We start from the raw sequence: 19,853 nt of genomic DNA, 5'->3' as shown, positions 1-19,853 counted from the left end.
TAAATTCTGTGGAGTGTTGATTTATTAGATCTTAATGAATATAAAATGGCAGCAACTAGGTTTTCATTTCTGAAATAAATTGTTAAAGGATCTTAGTAAAGTACTGTAGGGCGAGAATGTGGTACACATACTATAGCACTTAGTATTCTTGGACTGGATAGACCTTTGGTTAAATTCAAAGGAAGTTTACCTAATTTGTATTATTATTTTAGGATCTATTATTCTTTCCCCAAAACTAAGAAACTGAATGAAGAGAACATACCAAGCAAAGTCTCCAGACTCAAATATTGAAATTTGTTTTAATAAAAACAGTTCTGAAGAGCTACTTTAAAGAACAGGTTGTTGAAAACTATAGGCGATCATTTCTTCAGATGGGTGCCGGTCTTCGTGATTCAAGTTGACACGGGCTGATGTTTACGTGCAGACATTACTGAAGACCAAAGCAGTAGGTCAACACCTTGGCCAGCAACAAGGAAGTGATCTCATATAACTTGTCAACATTGTGGAATTCTCTGATAGGCTGCCCAGACTTTCAACAACAAAGTCACATTTGGCTAGACTAAAGCAATTAAGTAGCAAATGGTTACAGTTTTGTTCCAGCAAGAAGTTCATGAACTATTTTACAAGGAATATCATTTAATTTGACTAATGTGCAATTTGTGTCTCATTAAAGGCTAGAACTCTTTTTTAAAAAATGCCACATGCATTTGATCCTACCATAACAAAAAATGAGACTGTTAAATCATTCATTTTAAAAATAAAAATTCATCTTCTTTTAGGACCTAGTTCAAAAAGGTGTCACTGGATCATTGAAAATGCATAAACCCTTTCAGGAGTCCTTCCTTTTTTTAGGATATCTTTGTGTCAGTTTGTAATCCAAATAAACATTGAAGCAGGACCATAAAATAAATCGCATTAATATAATCAAAATCAGCACAGTCATCAAAAGGCCTGATTCCATATTGAAGCTAGAATGAAGAAGCCACTGGAGTTGGGAATGGATGATATACTGTACTTTTTTTTTAACACTATCACTATTTCTGATGATCTAATTATATAATGTTGCCCCACTTGGTGATGTATGACAAATGGAGCTGTTCCTATAAGGTTCCATTCCAAGTGATCTCACTAGCATGTGAGAGAAGAGTGCAGCTGACAGATTTGGAACATGTAACACACTATTTAATCAAGGGGCCCCATGCACTATTCATACAGAATTAAGAACTCTTATATTGACAATAACAGTATTGTCAGAAAATCTTTGGAAGGGGAAAAATGGGGGGGGCTCCATAAACACTCACTCGCTCTCTCTCTGAAGTTGGAAATTTTTTTTTCCAGTTCTTTTTTCTTCCAGTGCTGATGTAATCTCCAAACATCTCCAACAGCAGCTGCTTAGCGAAACCAGGCACTTTCTCCCTCTTCCTTTTCAAAAGCGCATGCGGCACTTTCCAGCCCCTCCAGACAATCAGAGCCTTTCTTTAGCCAATTAGCTATGAGTCCCACACACACACACACACACACACACACTGTCCAGTGGACTCATAAGAATGGTCTTTGCAGGAAACAACACTGGAAGGCTCGCTTTTTTCCCTCTTTCCTAGACAAATTGAAAAGGGAAGGAGGGAGGGAGAAGAAAGGGAAAGAAAATCAGAACACAGATACTTCCCAAAATGCATTGGTCAACAATTAGCACGCTGCCCTATGCAAGAACACACACAGACGCACAAACACAGACGCCCAGACATACATACACTCATGTCAACATAAAATCTTAGAAAGAAAATTGTTCACTTCCTCTTGAGGAGAAAATCTTTTGGGGACATTAAGTGAAAGCATGTCTGAGGGAAAAGATTTGTGTTAAGTGTTTAAAAAAAATACATTCTTAAAAGAGGATTGATTTTGCCCATTTTTGATTGGCATAAACACTGCTACAAACCTGCATAAATTTTAAAGGGAATGTATAGACAACTAAACGTATTATTTGGAGGTAAACAAAATATTGAGGCAAAGTCAGATTAGAATAGTACAAATATGTTACAGAGATAGATGTCACAGCTATTTCACCAATTCTGGGGAGGGGAGGTATTTTTTTTGTTGCGCAATATTTAATTTAATTTAATTTGCATAATTTTAATTTCATGTTAACCACCCAGAATTGTTCTAGCGAGTGGGAGACTGACTATACAAATAAGTATCATCAGTGCTTTTTTTTTCTATATAAAAAAAAAGTGCCAGAACTCACACATGTCATACAACCCACCTTGCCTACCCTACAAGGTTCCATCCAAAAAAGGTGCCGGAACTCCGTTCTGGGTGTTCTATGAGAAAAAAAAAGCCCTGAGTATCATCATTATATGATTTACGGTGATACCTCTACCTCCCAATGCTTGTTGTCCTTGAACTGTAGGAATAAACGTTTACGTACATACTATGTTAACACACTCACTTCCGAGTTTGGCAGTGAATTGAATCACAGCACAAATAGTCACAGTGTGACATCAAGCAATGCCATGTGTGTCAGGGAATGGCAGGACTACCAAGAAAGAGCTGACAGACTTCAGTGTAGAACTAAAACTGATGGTTGGAGTATTTCTCCCCAAAACAAACTGTTACTTCAGCAAACACTCTGCAAAGAGTTAAGGCCATGGGATGCTGGTAGCGCTGGTGTTCCTGCGACTTCATTCTCTGCAGGACACAGGCAATGGCTCTTTTTGAAACATTCCTTGTAAGCTAAGAGTTAAGAGAAGTTGTGAGAAGTTAGTCTCAGAGTCAGAGATAGGAGGGCGATGACCTCAAACCAAGGCAGAGCAGAGTGAATCTGAGCTTCTAAGTCAGAAGGTAGGACTACATCCTAGCAAATTAGGTCAAGTTAGACTAAATGTCTATTTCATCAATGCAGACAACAGCTAGAGGGAGAAGCTTTGTGGCCAAGATTTTCCAAATCCAAAAAGAGATAAGGAAATTGTCACCTGCATGATTATTTCATTAAGACTTGAACAGTGTTTCTGGGGATGCAGGAAGTTGTAATCACTATGAACATTTGAGAAACCTGCATAAAAATGGCTGAAATAAATAAAACCTATCTATGGATGCCTGGAGTTTAAGCTCATTTTTCTACAATTAAAAATTAAATGATATTACACAAAAAGCCAACCAATCCAAGAAAATATTTTATGGAAGGCCATCATTTTATTGTGGCTGATCTAGTCCTAGTCATACTACACACACATACACACACACACACACACACATAATAAATAGTCACACCCTCCTGATACCACCAGAGAAATACCTGTATAGATGATCCAGAGAAAAACACAATAGTTACCTCATTGTTATTACCTTGCGCCATGGTGGCAGAGTGGTTAGAATGCAGCACTGCAAGCTAACTCACTGCTCTCTCCAGAAGTTCGATCCTGACCGGCTCAAGGTTGACTCAGCCTTCCATCCTTCCAAGGTCAGTAAAATGAGGAGCCAGATTGTTGGGGTCAATATGCTGACTCTGTAAAAAAAATGCTTAGAGAGGGCTGTAAAACGGTATATAAGTCTAAGTGCTATTGCTATTGCTATCGAATGTGTTAATTGTATATAATTGGATGTCCTAACCCAGGACAAGAAACATTCCCAGACACAATTAACACATTCAAAGGTAACTATCGTGTTTTCCTCTGGATCGGCTATACAGGTATTTCTTTTGTGGTATCAGGAGTGTGTGTGCGCGCAGATGTGCATACACATACACCTGTATGTACATTACAAATAGAACCATATATACACTTTATTTACAGTCATCTCATTTATCCAAGGGATGAGATATTCCTGAATCTGTTTTCTTTGCTTTTAAAGAGAGGAGTGCCGACTTCAGTAACCCTTTGTAATCTTTCCACAACGTATCATAGTTTCAGGTACTGCCAAAGCAGTTCTCTTGTAGAATTCTGTCACTAAGAAGCTAACAACATTCTGTATCTCTGCCAGTTATATTCAAATTATAAATCTGTTGCTCTTTTCATGCCTAGGAACAATATGCCTTCTCAATTTTCAAGAAGATGAATCACTCAGACCTCAAACTCTGAGCAACTAACACATTGTACCATTCCTAGATTTCTATATAGTACTAATACTGCAAACGATTAAGCTTCTTTATTTTTTTTATCATCTTTAACATGCCGTGTTGTTTTTCCACATTTCTCACATGCTAACTATATAGTGTTTTATCATTGTAGAATGAGAATTTTAGCTCCATTTTTAATTTAAGCAGTATGTTAACTGAGATATGTCCATTGTGACACGGGCAGCAGCTCCATCTTTAATTATAGATTCTTTTCATTATAGATTCTCTGCTTTTTTTTTTTGTTAGATTTCTATCCTGCCATTTTCCCCAGATAAAAGTGGCACGACTAACACTCCAAGTGAATTAGTTACCCAGCAAGTTTCAATGATGCAAGTATGATTGAGATGAACCTGGGTTTCTTTGGTCTAAGTTCAATTATTTAATCACATTGTTAATCTCTCTTAGATTTTAAAAAACTGCAATGACATATTTGGTAATCTTCAATTTGTTAAAGAAAAAAAGTGGAAGGAGAAAAGTACTGCCAGTTTGTTTGGTATCATCTGCAAAATCTCTCATTCTATAAATCATGGTACACTATACAAGAAAAGCAATGTATACTGTTCCTATATTAGTATGACTACATTACATGTAAACGATTAGTCATAATCTACTACTCTTACTCACTATGCATAAAACATTTCTACCTTTTTCAATATGTATACATAAAGTCTAGTAAACAGTAAAGTATATAAATTTTTTTAATTTTTTTTTTAATTTAAAATTTATAAACCGCCCCACTCCCGCAGGACTCTAGGCGGCTAACAATAAAAACACCATAAAACATGACAAAACAAACAGTACAATAACAGTCATCCAGGGGTCAGATTTTATAAACCCCAGGCCTGCCGGAAAAGCCAGGTCTTAAGCAGCTTACGGAAAACCAACAGGGTGGTAATCTCCGGGGGGAGCTGGTTCCAAGACGTGGGCGCCATCACAGAGAAAGCCCTCCTCTGCGGCCCTGCCAAATGGCACTGCTTGGCCGACGGGACCTGAAGGAGGCCCAGCCTGTGGGATCTAACCGGACGAAGGGAACTATGAGATAGTAGGCGGTCTCGCAAATAGCCTGGCCCTGAGCCATATATATAAATTTTTCTAAATTTATTAGAAATATATAATAAATATTAAAGTAAAGAAAATATATTTGCAGAAAAATATTGAAATAATAAGAAAACTGGACATTTAACTTACATTATGGGTCACATATTCAGGGAAAGTGAAAAGAGAGCAGCAGAGAGCAAGGACGTTTCTTCGCTCTAATATAGGAGCTAAAGTTTTATTAGATCTTTAAAGACTAGGTGGCTAATATTTATCCTTTAGCATGGTCATTTATCAGGATAGAAAGGTAAAGGCATTTCATTTCAGAATATTTACATAAGGTCCCACAATTCCCCGCACAATCAAGTGAAAACAAGATATTCTTTTAAATGTCTTCTTGTAAAAGCCAAATTAAGAATTTTTATCTGCAAAGAACAAAATGTGAAATGTTGATAAAGTCAACAATTGTTTTAAGAATTGGTGATTATACATCTAAGTTCTTTCAATGTTACATTGAGCTGGAAGGGCACAGAACACATGCTGGTTATTTAGTGTGCAACGAATAACTTACAAAGTTACAAATGTAGAAAAGGAAGACCTTATCAAGTGTTGACAAAAATGAAAAGAAAGACTATCAACGTTGTTTTTCCAAACCAAGAAAAAAATTTTTAAGGCATTTTACTTTTTATCCAATTCTATATTGCATCATATGATACTACCAGGAATGAACAACACTTTGTTATGATAGCAACAAAGCCTATGACAAATAACTGACTGAACTTTGGCAAGGATGCAGCATAAGGCATGATCAGTTGCATGAGGAACACAGAACTGTGGTGAAAGTTCTCACTGGTCTTGTTCACTAGACAACTCTTAGTGTGATGTTATGTGGGAATGACCTTGGGAGACAGAAGGGAGAGCCATAGACTGGACAATTAGTGTGTAAAAAATATCTCAGCTTGCAGGAGATGTGGAAAATGTTTCAGTAGAGACCCTCTCTAGTGTTCCAAAGAATAAATAGAGAGGATAAATACTGTCACTCTTGCAAGATGAATTGATATTGTATTCGAATTGTTATTATATTAACAACTGTTAATGTAACTTTACAATGAAGTTTGAGCTAGTATCAATGGTTATGCTTCTTGTCTGGACTACCTCACAGAACTAACATTTAGCTGGGTCAAGAGAATGGTAAGTGTATTATACAAGCAAATAAACCAGGAAATCAGAAAAAAATTAACTCTGTCCAAAACAGTCCAAGGATTATTTGGAAGTAAACTAATTCCACCACATAGAAAAAGCAATGGGTGAGGTTTAATAAACTTGCACAATTCATCTACTGTTGAGGAACTCTGATTATAATCCATAATCGGTTACAGATTATTGCTTCTTTTTCTTTTAGTCTGTGGACATTGCTGGCCCCCAGATAATTGTGTTCTCTCAACCTCTGTTGCAGCATCTGGAATGACCTCAAAACTAGCCTCTCTCTCTCTCTCTCTCTCTCTTTCACTGGGATATTGATGACCATGGACTGCTGACTATGGGAATAAATGTTTAACCTGGAAAGGGAGGAAGTAGTTGATTCAGTCAACCATGTTGTGTGAATATAGCCAGTATGTCTGGAATTAAAACTCCCAGAACGAAGAGGTCACAAGAGGTTAAAGATGTAAGAAAACTAAGGTATAGGCATTAGCAGAAGAAAAATCTCAAGGTAGCATTGTTTGCTTGAAAGAAAGGGAAGACCAAAGATAAAAAGAAGGGCCAAAACAAAAGGAAGTTTCTAAAATAATTCATAATTATTTCAAGGACACTCTATATACTATTCTTTCCCAAGATTTTTTCAGTCATGATTTATATTTTATTGCCACTAAAATTGCACTTAAAAGATCTATTTGAACTTACTAATCTTTATCCATCTTTCAAATCCTTCAAAATGGACCACCAAATGCTAATACAACAGCCTGGTATTTTATAAGAATGATTTAAAAGCAAATGTTAATCCTAGCAGGCTTCAGTAGGACTAAGTTAGGTTTATTTCTGCATATATAAATGTGGGACATAAGTTTCATAAAACTAAAATGTAGCTTTTACTAAGAAGTTTTCAACAGAAAAACCTCAGCAACTGTTTATATTATCAGAGATTCTTTGACCCTTAGATCAAGGAGGCAAATGGGAAATGCTTCCAATGCTAAGGAAACACATTGGCACACAGCTGTAAATGACAGGGAAATGTATAATAGAAACAAGGAAGAGTTGGGTTATTTTATATATTTTTCAAAAATTCAATTAATTATATTATTTCAGATAGATGTAGGAATCATTTGTTAATTAATCATACTTGAGGTTCAAAAGATACAGGTTAAGATATGTTAATGCCTCTTCATGATTTTCTGTTCATTAAATTCAGTATGGATTTGATACTACATTATGTAATGTGTTCTATTTAAAATAATATTAATGAAGCTAAAGTGTAATAAAATAATAATAGTGGTTGGTCGCACAGTCAGCCAAATGTTAGAGTGAATTTTATTCACCTATCAAGTTCTTCCCAAGGAACTGGAATAGGCAGATGTTATTTGGCAGTATTAAAGGTATCATCACAGAATATAAGCTGTTCCAAATAAATTTATTTATTGAAAACTTTTATATATCCGCCCATCTTATAACAATCAAAAGTATATGGCTAAGTTAGATTCACAGTCTAAAATTGATAGAAATTTAACCATTCATGTCCTAACCAAGGACCTTAGAGTTATTAAGGTAGCACCTAAGAACATAGGCAATTCCAAGCCAGGCAGGGTTTTTTGTTTTTGGGTAAAATTAAGATGTTCAGGTCTAGTAAATTCCATATTTCCAGATATCAAGGAAATCCTTTAGGTATTGCTCCTAGGGATTCAAACATGATTGCTTTGACAATGAATTTCTTTTTCAACTTCAATCTACAAGCCCCAGTATTTTGTAATTGTTTTCCAATTCTTTTTCCTCAATCCTAGCATCACCTTGTATAACAACATCAATGAATCAGACTTCCTCCCCCCCCCCAATAACTTATATCAGGCATGTTATGAACATGAAGTATATGTGCAGATCCAAGTTGTGGATCTTTTTCAATTGACAGATGGAAATTTTGTCAGTGTGCAGATTTTCTAAGTGCCATTCAAGATTTTTTAATATGGCATCCAGTGTGCCAATAATAACTGGGATCACCACAGCCAGTTTATACCATAATCTTTCAGTTTTGATTTTTAATCCTTGATACTTGTTGATCTTCTCCAATTCTTTGTCTTCTATTCTACTGTCACCTGGGATTCCCACATCAATTATCCACACTTTCTTCTTTTCGACCACTGGTATATTTGGTATTTTGTATGCTAGGGCTTTATCAATTTGTATTTGGAGTCCCACAATATTTTAACTTGTTCATTTTCAATTACATTTTCATTTTTTTGACTTGCTCATTTTCAACTACTTGTTCCTACCAATTTTTCATTATTGGTACATGATAATTTTACAGGTATTCCAGTGAATCATTTAAGTGTCTATGTGATATAGTCATTGATGATCACTTTGTATGATATTCTTGCATGAGCTATGTATATAATCTACCATTCTTTTGCTTCTGTGCACAATCTGCTATTTGAATCATTTGATGATGTTTCAGTTCTGGCCTTGATTGTGTTAGTTCAAATAAATTGCTCTTGAGCAGCCAAAATCAAGCCTTCAGTTTATTCTTTTAATCTTACATTTGTAAGCCTTTGCTTTTTTATTTATATCCATGTTGAATTGTTGGAAGTAAAGTCTTCATCCTGGTTCATCCAAGCTGGGAATAAATAAGCAACATGGTGACTGTTTTGGGAAGATGGTTACAGTTTATTGAAGAGGCAGAAAGATGGTTCTTGCAGGCTAGACCAAGGAAAAGGGCCTGAGCACATGGGCAATAGGTTTTTATACCCTCTCTAGCCTTTTGTTTGGAAGTTTCCTGTTCCTGTGGCATGAACTTTGAACTAAGTCTGAGTGTTTTTCTAGGCCTTGGTATCTGTGGTTTAATCCTATTATCATATCCTGCTTCCCTGGTGATGGGGCTAATGACTCCTAGAGTTTGGGTGGGGTATGCAGATTTTAGGTCTTTGTCTTCTTGAGTTTTCTGGCTCCAACTTTCTGATGGTTTTACATTTGCATTTATATAGGGCTGGCCTCTGCTGGAGACAGAGAGAGTTGGGGGCAGGGTTGGTTTCTGCTTTTAAAAATCCTTTTGAGGAAAAATATATTTTTCTGCCCTTTTAATATTTCCTTCTCTGGGGCTAACTTCCCTCATCCACTTTCCTCATAGTTGTAGAAATCAGCTATGCAGTGCTTTTCCTTGCCAGCATTCTCTTCATCAGATATTTGAGCCAAAAGCCATGCAATTCATAATTTACAGGATGTGTCCACTTTTTAATTATTTTCACTTGATTTCTAACCATTACTGCTTTTATTGTTAGTTCTTCCATTTGCTGGTCTCCATTATGAGATGGAAAATAATACAGATAAGGTTGTCACTGTCAAGCAATAAGAAACCCCATCTCTTGATTTGGGATGAAACAGTATGTCTGAATGATTTTTCTTTTTGAAAACAGTCATGTAGATGGCTTTTAATTATATAACACTTTACAGGCAAAAGCAACTTTCTGATTGTAGATTATTAAGGTATTTTATCATCTAAAAGCAATACTTTTGATTTGTGGTTCCCTAAATGAGCCTAGTCCATACTCGCTGTTTTTATGATGACCGTCAGACTTGTGAACAGCGTATGAATAGAGTCATCTTTCATTGACTGAGGAGTCAGAAGTGGTTTACTGCAAGGTGATATTTTTAGATTGCGAAGAAGCGAAAGCGAGCCTTTAAAAATTATTTTACTATTACAGATGTTATATTTAGAAGAGAACTGCAAAGGAAATTATATGCATTTAAGTACAGATGAGTTTGAAAAAAAACTCAAAGAGAAAAGTGATCATCAGGCCAAAAACATAGTACAAATACCAACTTGCTAAACACATACCAAGCAAGAATTATTTGGAGAAAATAACAATAGAGGAAAGACACTGATTAAAGAAACACCCAGGAGGAAAATTCAATTGCCAACTCTGTGTGCTTCCTCCTTCCTATTTCTTAACCAAATTGGGTGAGGCAAGGCTTAGAAGGAAGAATGATCACACGCATTCATTCATAAATTCCCTTAAGTTACAAGTTCATAATTAATGAGCTTAGCCCTTAGACTTAGCCAAGCATTTGTGAATAAACAAAGCAAAGTATGCTAAACTCCCACACAATCTTAGGAAAGCTGGAGGATATGAAGTGCTCATCTTGAACAATACATAAAACCAGAAGCCTAAAAGACAAAGTAATCTGAGATTTGAGGATACAGCCTGATCTGGAAAGGGTTGTACTTCCCCTGAAGGATCATGTTAAAAAATTTGAAGATACAGTATTTCTGAAGCCATGATTCCTCTTGAAGGATCAGGAGGATATTATGGTCAAGAGTGCCTGTGCCTTCACCTACTTTTGGGCTGGTTATATGCTTTTCCAGAGAAGGTAGACATGCTCATTAGATCCATTTGTGATCATTTTTCAATACACTCTAAGCCAGTGGTTCTTAACCTTCCTAATGCCGCGACCCCCAACCATGTGGTCATAAGTCGAGGACTACTTGTATTTCCTTGCGGGCAGGGGCAAGAGGAGGGGCAGGGTTTGCTCTCTCTCTCTCTCTCTCTCTCTCTCTCTCTCTCTCTCTCTCTCTCTCTCTCTCTCTTTTTTTTTTTTTTCTCTGGCACGCACGCTCTGCCTCCTCTCCTGCGGCTGGAGCACATGCTGGGCAGGCCGAAGGCACATGCGGGCCATTGCCCAGCAACCGCCTCGCCCCAGGAGCGCGCACATGCGTGGTGCCACCCCCTGCGCCAGCCGAGGAGTAGCTGGCAAGGCGACGCCGCCTGCGATTTCATTATGCGGAGGGCTCGGCTCGGACAGGCCGCCCATGCAGCTGAGCTGGCCCGGGGCAGCCTCGGGGGCGCGTTTCAAGCATCCGGATGTCGGTGGGGAACCGGCAGGGCTGCTACACACTGCCTGACTCCCAACAGCCAGCTGAGAGTCGGCCCCACATGCGTCAGCTACCCTCCCAGCACCTGCCGCTGCCCCACTAGCCTTACCTTGGCCACCGCCCATTCGGTGTGGTGGCAGGCAGGTCCAGGCGCTCCTGGGTGGCCATGGCAAGCGGAAGCAACGGCGAAGGCCGACCACCAGCTGGGCCACCAGCTGGCCCAGCCCAAGGGAGGCAAGCCACCCGCCAGGCCCCACATGTGCCAACTACCCTCCCAGCGCCCGCCGCTGCCCCGCTAGCCTTACCTTGGCCACCACCCATTCGGTGCGGTGGCAGGCAGGTCCAGGCGCTCCTGGGTGGCCATGGCAAGAGGCAGCGATGGTGCAGGCCGACCACCGGCTGGGCCACCAGCTGGCCCAGCCCAAGGGAGGTAAGCCACCCGCCGGGCCCCATGCACACCAGCTACCCTCCCAGTGCCTGCCACTGCCCCACTAGCCTCACTGTGGCCACCGCCCGCTCGGTGCGGCAGCAGGCAGGCCCAGGCGCTCCTGGGCGGCCCTCCCACCCCTAGCCCTCTTTTACTTACATTTAGTTGCTCAGCAGGGAGGGGTGGAAACTTCCAGAAAGCTCGCCTTAGCTGCAGACAACTTGCAGCAACGTTTGCCGACTGGGACTTTTGGCAGGCTCAGTAGGGCAGAGACAGCCTGGACAATTCCTATTGGCTTTTGAAAGCCAACAGAATTAGACTCTATTCAAGAGAGTCTATTCTATTGGCGTTTGAAAGCCAATAGAATAAGAGGGAGTAGCACAGCTCATGAAAAAGGGGGAAAAAACAAAACAAAACAAAAATGCTGGACTGCGTTTCATAAGGATTCTAGGAGGAAAAACTCCAGGACTTTGACGACCCTTGTGAAATGGTCGTTCGACCCCAAAAGGGGTCGCGACCCACAGGTTGAGAACCGCTGCTCTAAGCAGAGTTGCAATACATTTTATGCAGAGCTGCACATGGTGAAGAGCCAGCTTCCTTCTGATATGAACTACAAAATTTAGTCTCATATCATCTGTGTGGCCTTATATTCTATTTTAGGCACAATGCACAATGCTGGCTCTTACTTATGAAAACTTAAGTAGCTTGTCACCAGGAAAACTACAGATTCTTATTTTCGAGAATGAGTCTACCAGTAGTTAAGATCTGTTGTGTATCAAAAGGAAAAGATTACAGGGTTGGTCCTTTTCACATTATCGCTATGGAGTTTTCTGCTAAAAAGGATAATTTATATCTTTTCTTTACATTTTAGAAGGATCAGATATATTTATCCTATTTGACATTTCAGTAATTTTAAATATAATTCTGCTTTGGGGTTTTGAATTGTTTTTCCTTCAATTTTAATTTATTTAGTATGCTTGTTAATTTATTCTTCAGTACATTATTTGTTTAATGTGATCTTGAGAAGGAGAAATTTTATAAAACAAATGTATTTATTTAGAAATATAAATCTAATCCCTTTAGGACTAAATGTGTAGGCATGCTTCATAAATATTGCAAAAAAAAAAGTCACATCAAACAGCTTTTCCTCACTGAGAATCCTTAGCCTAACTCAGCCAATCTAGATTATTCTAACATCTTGTTGGTAGAGTAATATGCTCCTTTATTAACTACCCTATCTAGCTAATTAAACACATATTTTTAAGGGAGGGCAGAAAATATTTTAAGGATGCTGATTAGCTGATGAAGAACAAATGGAATGAATTTCTTATCTCCCATCCTAAGATACAGGCATCTACTTCAGGTTTAAAAATGACTCAACAAATCTGGGTTTTTCATATAAAGATAATTCCTCAAAAGGAAAGAAACTTCAGTGAAGTTTTAAACTCTAAACCCATTCTTGTAGCTTTCCAAATTAACATAAACAAGCATTGTGACTAGATAATCTAAACATTCTTTTTTGAAAAAACTCATATGCACTTATGATTACCCTGAAATAATCAGAACATATCTAGCTGCATATATATTTTTCAACTTCTGAAATATATTAGGAAAAGCCTGGTCATTTTGAGAAAAAACATTTTCTTTTCATTTTATAATTATTTCTAGGCTAGACTAACTTTTCCCTAATTGGAGTTTCCACAAAGTGATGGAATTATAAACTCTGAATTTTGGCCATTCATGTACCAATGGCCAGGATGACTGAGAATATAGTAGATTAACTCAAATTTCAAATTCAACAAATTAAAAGCAAATTTAAAATCAATAGTGAAATACAAACTGAGAACCCTTAGTCAATTTCAGTTAATTAGGCAATTCAGTGGGCAATTATAACTTTTGGTTCCCACGCCATAAAGTTTCAGGAGACTTTTATGTAAACAGCCAGGTATAACCTTCTCACTGAATCCTCCTCATTGGATCATAGGAACACTGTTGAAAAGAAAACAAATTCTCTGTCCTATTGTCCACAAGGATGTTGATTCTAAATAGAGAAGAGTTCAGAGGCTGGAACTCTTATAACCCTTTCTCGTTCATCTCAATAAATCTTGCAAATGCAACTCTACAAAGTATGCTTGAAAAAAGAATCACTTTCAATTTTAGGCAGCTGACAAAAAGACTGAGGAGGAGGAGGAGGAGGAGGAGCAACAGGAGGAGGAGGAGGAGGGGGAGGAGGAGGAAGAGGCCTTCCTGCAGTAGCTATCAAAACAGTGGACAATGAATCAAACATAAGGCAGCTATAAAATATAAAATCAACAAAAGAAACTGTCACAAGATTTAAAGTCAATGATAACGGTACAAAAACCATTGTAATATATTTTCCAAAAACTTTTAGGGGAAAAAAAAAAGCATTGCAACTTTGGATTATAAGCCTCTCATCCAAGAGCCAGACGTAATAGTAGCTTGCAAAGATATTCTGCTCAAAAGAATAACAGAATAACAGAATTGGAAGGGACCTTGGGGGTCTTCTAATCCAACCCCCTGCTCAAACAGGAGTCCCTATACCATTTCAGATAAGTGGCTGCCCAGTCTCTTCTTAAAAACACCCACAACTTCTGAATGCAAGCCATTCCACTGATTAATTGTTCTCACTGTTAGGAAATTTCTCCTTAGTTCTAGGTTGCTTCTTTCCTTGATTAGTTTCTATCCATTGTTCCTTGTCTTACCTTCTGGCTCTTTGGAAAGTAGTTTGACCCCGTCTTCTTTGTGGCAGCCTATCAAATATTGGAACTATACTATCATGTCGCCACCAGTCCTTATTTTCACTAGACTAGACATACCCAATTCCTGCAACCATTCTTGATATGTGTTAGCCTCCAGCTCTCTAATAATCTTTGTTGCTCTTTACCCACTGAAAATTGCATTGAATTCAATATGATTGAACCTTATGTATGTTTATTCCTAGGACTGCATCTACATACCTAAGTGAGTAGAACTGTTATCAAGCAACACTTCTCAATTACATTAGTACAAATCACAGCTTTTCAAATAAAGGAAATGTGGCCATTCCATTTGATTGCTCACCCCAAAGTGATCCCACTGTGTTTGAAAGGCTTAACTTCAAGAAATGTGCCCTTAGTCAAACAGAGAAAAACGTGAATTTGTGTTAAAATTGTGTTTAGTTTCCCATTTGCTCAAGAATGCTGAAGGATTGTTGTTCTCTATGTGCATGTAAGCAGGAATCCACTCAAGCAGATTTTATAACTATAACAGAAAGAGATTTATTTGCAGGAAATATGGGATGAGGAAAGACAAAATCTAGCATGTAACTACATCCTACCAGGAGGAGCGTCCAAGAGTATGTGCTTTGTGAATGCGTCCCTGGGAAGAAAGTCAGAAGGAAATGAGCTCAGAGTAGCAATCTCTTAACAGACAAAGAGAGGACACAGAGTAAATCCTTAACCCTCTATTTATACTCCACTGTTTCCCTTGGGGTCAGTAGGTCGTGAAGTGGTGACAGCTCAGGCCATTAGATTTGGATCTCCAGTAAATAATAATGCTCTAGGTAATTTACTGTTTTAAATTAAGGTATTGGGGATCTCTCTCTCTCTCTCTCTCTCTCTCTCTCTCTCTCTCTCTCTCTCTCTCTCTCTCTCTCTCTCTCTCTCTGTGTGTGTGTGTGTGTGAGAGAGAGAGAGAGAGAGAGAGAGAACAGTGACCTCTTACCTTCCATTGATTTTCATAAGACCAAAATATAACTATAAATATAAAATATAACTGTAAATAAACATAAATATAAATCCAATACTACGATAGTAACCAGACTGTCAATACTATGCTTACCTAAGTTAAAATATCCAGCATCTTGAACTTCAGCTTAGCACTATGAGCAGGAGAAATATATGAGGAAATATAGAACTCTTGCTTTTCTTTCAATGATGCATTTTGCATGTACAATTTGTGTTGCTTCTTGTATCATGTTGATATTGTTGGAATGATGTGTGGATAATTGTGGAATTCTGCTATTTTCTGAGAAGGAGCATCAGTGCAAACGAGATTGGGCACATACAGGTAGACTGGACTAGTACATGTCCTATTTAGCAACCAATTGAAGTTTTGATGGCACTGAAAAAGTAACTTTACAACAAGGACTCATATTTATGATTATTGCAGGGTCCCTGCAATCATGGATCAACATTCAGGTGATTCATAACTAGCAAGCATTTACAAACATCCCACAATCATGTGATCACCATCACTTCACAACCAGCTTCCAACAAGCAGAATCAATGGAGAAGCCAGCAGTAAATCGCAAGTCATGGTCATGTGATGTCTCAATAATTCAGGATGATTCCCTTAATGACTATAGCACAAGTGAAGTCTAAAGCCTATCAAGAGCACATGATATTTTGCTAAGTGATCACATTGCTTAGGAACAGAGGTGCTGGTCCCCACTGTGGTCACTAAGCAAGCACTACCGCTAATTCATTAATTAAGACTCCATTGTATGTGTCATTCCCCCCATCCCTGTAACATTTGTAGTGTATTAAACATATTAAGTATCCAGACTGTGAGATATCAAAACAACACAAAGGCATTGTTTCATTTCTAATCTAGAATAAAACAATGGAGACAGAAGACACACAGTAGTGGTGACGAATCAAGCTATCTTGAATAAAAACAATCTTGCTCAAAATAAGCATGTGTTCCATATTTTATCTTTAACATTATACCATCTTAACATAATTGAGCCAATGTGATATGAAGGCAATGTTGATGCTGTGGGATATGGAGAAACTAGGTTTACTTTCAAATAATTGGCAATTGACGGATTTTTGACAAACCTACCTTACAGAGTTCTTGTAAGAATAAAATAAGTTTGTTAACAACTTAGAAGGATCCTGGATTATAAATGAATGCCTGTGAGGTAGTACATTATCTGGGGTCATCATTCCATTTTGGTGTATACGAAAAAGCCCACCCATTAAACAGTCGGAAGTGACTAAAGTGATGGCAAATACTTCAGAAATTAGCATGCAGACTTTCCTGCCTCAGCAAAGACATTTGTGACTCAAATTCAAGTCATTTAAGTTATAAACAATGAAGTCTCTTAATCAACTTGGCCACGTGGACCAGTTTCAGTTTGTGCCAGTTTCCTGTAGGGATGTCTTGCTGTTAGTTATTGCACCTGTCAGCCAAGCTTATCTTCATCTTTGGCCCAAAGACTCTAAAGTCCAGAGAATGGCAGCCTTTCTTGCAGGGAAAAATGAAAAGATGATCATGTAATTAACTTATATGGAAAAAGTATGAAATCGAGAAAGAGAATCCATCTGGAATGTTTTTCTGCTTGGAGCAGAGAGACAGAAAGAGTTGTTATAAGGATGGAGCAAGGAGGGGAGGAAGAAGAGGAAGAAGAGAAAAGAATTTGGACTTCTCCAACTTGCGGATGACTGTTTCAAGTCAGCAGCAAGTCTAAACAAGGCCGATGTTAGCATTCAGAGCACACGTTGTGGCAAAGGATGGGAAAGGAATAGAACAGCCCAAAGAGCTGGCGCCACTAACTGACGAGCAGGGAGCAAGGGATAAAGATTTACTGCAAGAGAGGAGGAAACAGTCCGCTGGCCCGATTAGAACTGTGAATACTGAGTGTCCAGAGAAGATTTTGCAGCTGACTGATCACAGGCTGGAGGAGCAGGCCTTGGACAACAGCTGCAAGGCTTGCCAGGCTGTGAAAACAAAGGGTGCCTAGCACAGTGCAAAGAAAGAGCTGGCAGGTTGTGGGTTAGTAATGGCAAATATGTGCGGTATGGTGAAGGAAGGAAGGAAGGAAGGAAGGAAGGAAGGAAGGAAGGAAGGAAGGAAGGAAGGAAGGAAGGAAGGAAGGAAGGATCCTGAGATAGTGCAGATCACCAGTGTCAAAGTGCCCTAGCCTCTTACCTTAGTTATCCAAAGAGGCCAACAGAACTTCAAAAGCCCAATTAAACAACTTAGTATGTCAGTTAAGACACTCCTTTTTCATTCTTCAGGAAACTAAAAAGCGTTTGCGGTTTTGCTGGATGCATTTTTGCCCTTTAAAGATGAACCCCACAAAAATGTACAGTGCTGTTCACGTACTGCTCAACCTAAGTTCAATAATAGTGTTTGTGTGCCTTCAAGCAACTGCCTGCAGTTTTCTTGGTAATATTTCAGAAGTGGTTTGCCATTGCCTCCTTCCTGGGACTGAGAGAGAGTGACTGGCCCAAGACTCCCCACCTGTCTTTGTGCCTAAGGCAGGACTAAAATGCACAATCTCCCAGTTTCTAGTCTGGTGCTTTTACCCCCACACCAAACTGTCTTTCAAATAATAGTTGTAAAAGCTTTTAATTATTGTTATCATTAGCAGTAATAGAAGTAACAGCAGTAGCAACTCTTTTAAAGTTCGCAGGGTCACGCTTACAGAAGCTTTGAAATTTACATTTAAGCAAGAACATTGAATCAACATTTTATTTTCCTTTGCTCCAATGAGGTGGACTTGAAGATTTATCTCACAGGGAGAAATGTCTGAGCATCTCATGGTAGCAAGGCTGAACAAATTTCTCTCTTTAAAGCTTTACTGGATACATGAAAAGCAGATGTGCAAAAAGGCATCTTTTCTATCCTTGCATGTTTGTATGGCCTGAGAGAGAACACCCTCCTTCCAAATTGTTAAGTAGCCCCAGTGCTTTTTTTCAAAAAAAAAAAAAAAAAAGTGGTGGAACTCACACACATCATATAACCCACCTTGCCTATCCTACAAGGTTCCATCCAAAAAAGGTGCCAGAACTCCGTTCTGGGTGTTCTATGAGAAAAAAAGCCCTGAGTAGTCCTCACTGCTAAAGAAACTGTATCTATTTAACAAGGAAGGTGAGAGGGGTGAAGATATGGCCAGGCTGTCAAGGAGGCAAGACTGAGATTTGGGAGGCAGTAGGTGGGAGCTGCAAGGTCAACAAGGATGAAGAGTCTTCCATGCAAAAAGGAATTTGACTAACCACAACCTTTTCTTTGTCCACCTGATAAAAGAAAAGAAAAGAAACACAAGCTTCTAAAGATTTATTGTGTTCCATGGATAACTCAGAGTAAGATAGAGGTTGATCATCTGGAATAATAAAATCCTGTGCAATAGTTATGCAGTATAGGATAATTCTTATTTATGCAACATGCCATCTAAACTATGCATTTGTGTTTAAACATTTATTTGCAGCCTTAAGTTTTAGCAAAATACATATAAAATTACAGCAATCATATCAGTTCAATATATTCCATCTAATATTAACAGCACGGTTTGTCAGGATGTGGTTTTCGTATCTTCCTTGCAGCCATTGCATACAATGCAGTTAACTATATATTGTTTTTGTAGAATATATCAAATTCTTAAGTTTGAGCACAAACATTTCACTCAAATCCTGTTTTTCTAAACGGAAAGCTTTAGCTCACACTCTCGGAGTTACTAAAGTGAATTTTCACTAAGTTCTAGGGGGAATTTCAAACTAGAAACACCACTAGGCTTGTGAAGAGATTGCTGTCTATGTTCTCCCAAAATGTAAAACCTTCCTGTGTGCAGAATACTCCATCTAGGGGCAGAAATTTCACCTTCTTCCCTACTTCCTTCTCAGATCTCGCTTCTGAGTTGCCTCGTCTTCATGGTGGCACAGTTTCAGAAAGACAGACACTTGGAGTTAAACACGTCATCCTGTATTTTCCTTTTATAGTAGCAGAAACCAGGCAACACAATGCACAGGCATTTAATTCCAATTGTCTGATATTTTAATTTTTGCATACGATCTTAACAAATATGTGTGTATCAATAAATGTAGTCATATTCAATTTTCTGGAGATGAATCCTTGAAAGAGGTTGACTAATGTTGGAATCATTACCTAGCATATTATAATGTTGCTGTATTGACTTTTTAAGAGGAATTGAATCCTTTCATGGAATCTACTTGAAAGAAGCATGATATTAGTCTAGCTTTCTTCAAGCTCTACCAGAAAAAAATAGTGGAACTGCAATTCCCAGAAATCTTAGATATAAACTACAGGTACTACTCAGTACTCATTGTTAATTGTTTCCAGGAGGTTCGATGAGTACCAAAAACAATGAATACCAAACAATTGTTTTTCCCTGTAAAGAATAATATAGTGAGTCAGTCGCAAGGCAGCCGACACCAACAGATTCTAGCTTGTGCATTGAGTAC

At 38.4% G+C, this 19,853-nt stretch overlaps 1 protein-coding gene across 3 annotated transcripts; it reads right to left on the bottom strand.

Annotated features, from left to right (window-relative positions):
- Nucleotides 1–280: 280 nt before the first annotated feature.
- On the bottom strand, nt 281–4,922 carry SMIM38 (small integral membrane protein 38). Of its 3 annotated transcripts, XM_039361462.1 has the most exons (3): nt 3,329–4,922; nt 2,261–2,318; nt 281–1,597 (listed from the first exon to the last, which is right to left on the bottom strand). In XM_039361462.1, the coding sequence occupies exon 3, from the start codon at nt 959–961 to the stop codon at nt 830–832; it is 132 nt and encodes a 43-aa protein (XP_039217396.1). In that variant the 5' UTR covers nt 962–1,597; nt 2,261–2,318; nt 3,329–4,922; the 3' UTR covers nt 281–829. The 3 variants fall into 3 exon arrangements, with proteins under 3 accessions (XP_039217396.1, XP_039217397.1, XP_039217398.1); XM_039361463.1 differs by lacking the exon at nt 2,261–2,318; XM_039361464.1 differs by lacking the exon at nt 2,261–2,318 and having other exon boundaries at nt 3,343–3,378.
- Between the last annotated feature and the right edge of the window lie 14,931 nt (nt 4,923–19,853).

This window comes from Crotalus tigris, unplaced genomic scaffold, assembly GCF_016545835.1.
Source record: "Crotalus tigris isolate CLP2741 ecotype Arizona unplaced genomic scaffold, ASM1654583v1 scf7180000019267.1258330, whole genome shotgun sequence".
Lineage (NCBI taxonomy): Eukaryota > Metazoa > Chordata > Lepidosauria > Squamata > Viperidae > Crotalus > Crotalus tigris.
This window is presented reverse-complemented; position numbering and strand designations above follow the sequence as displayed.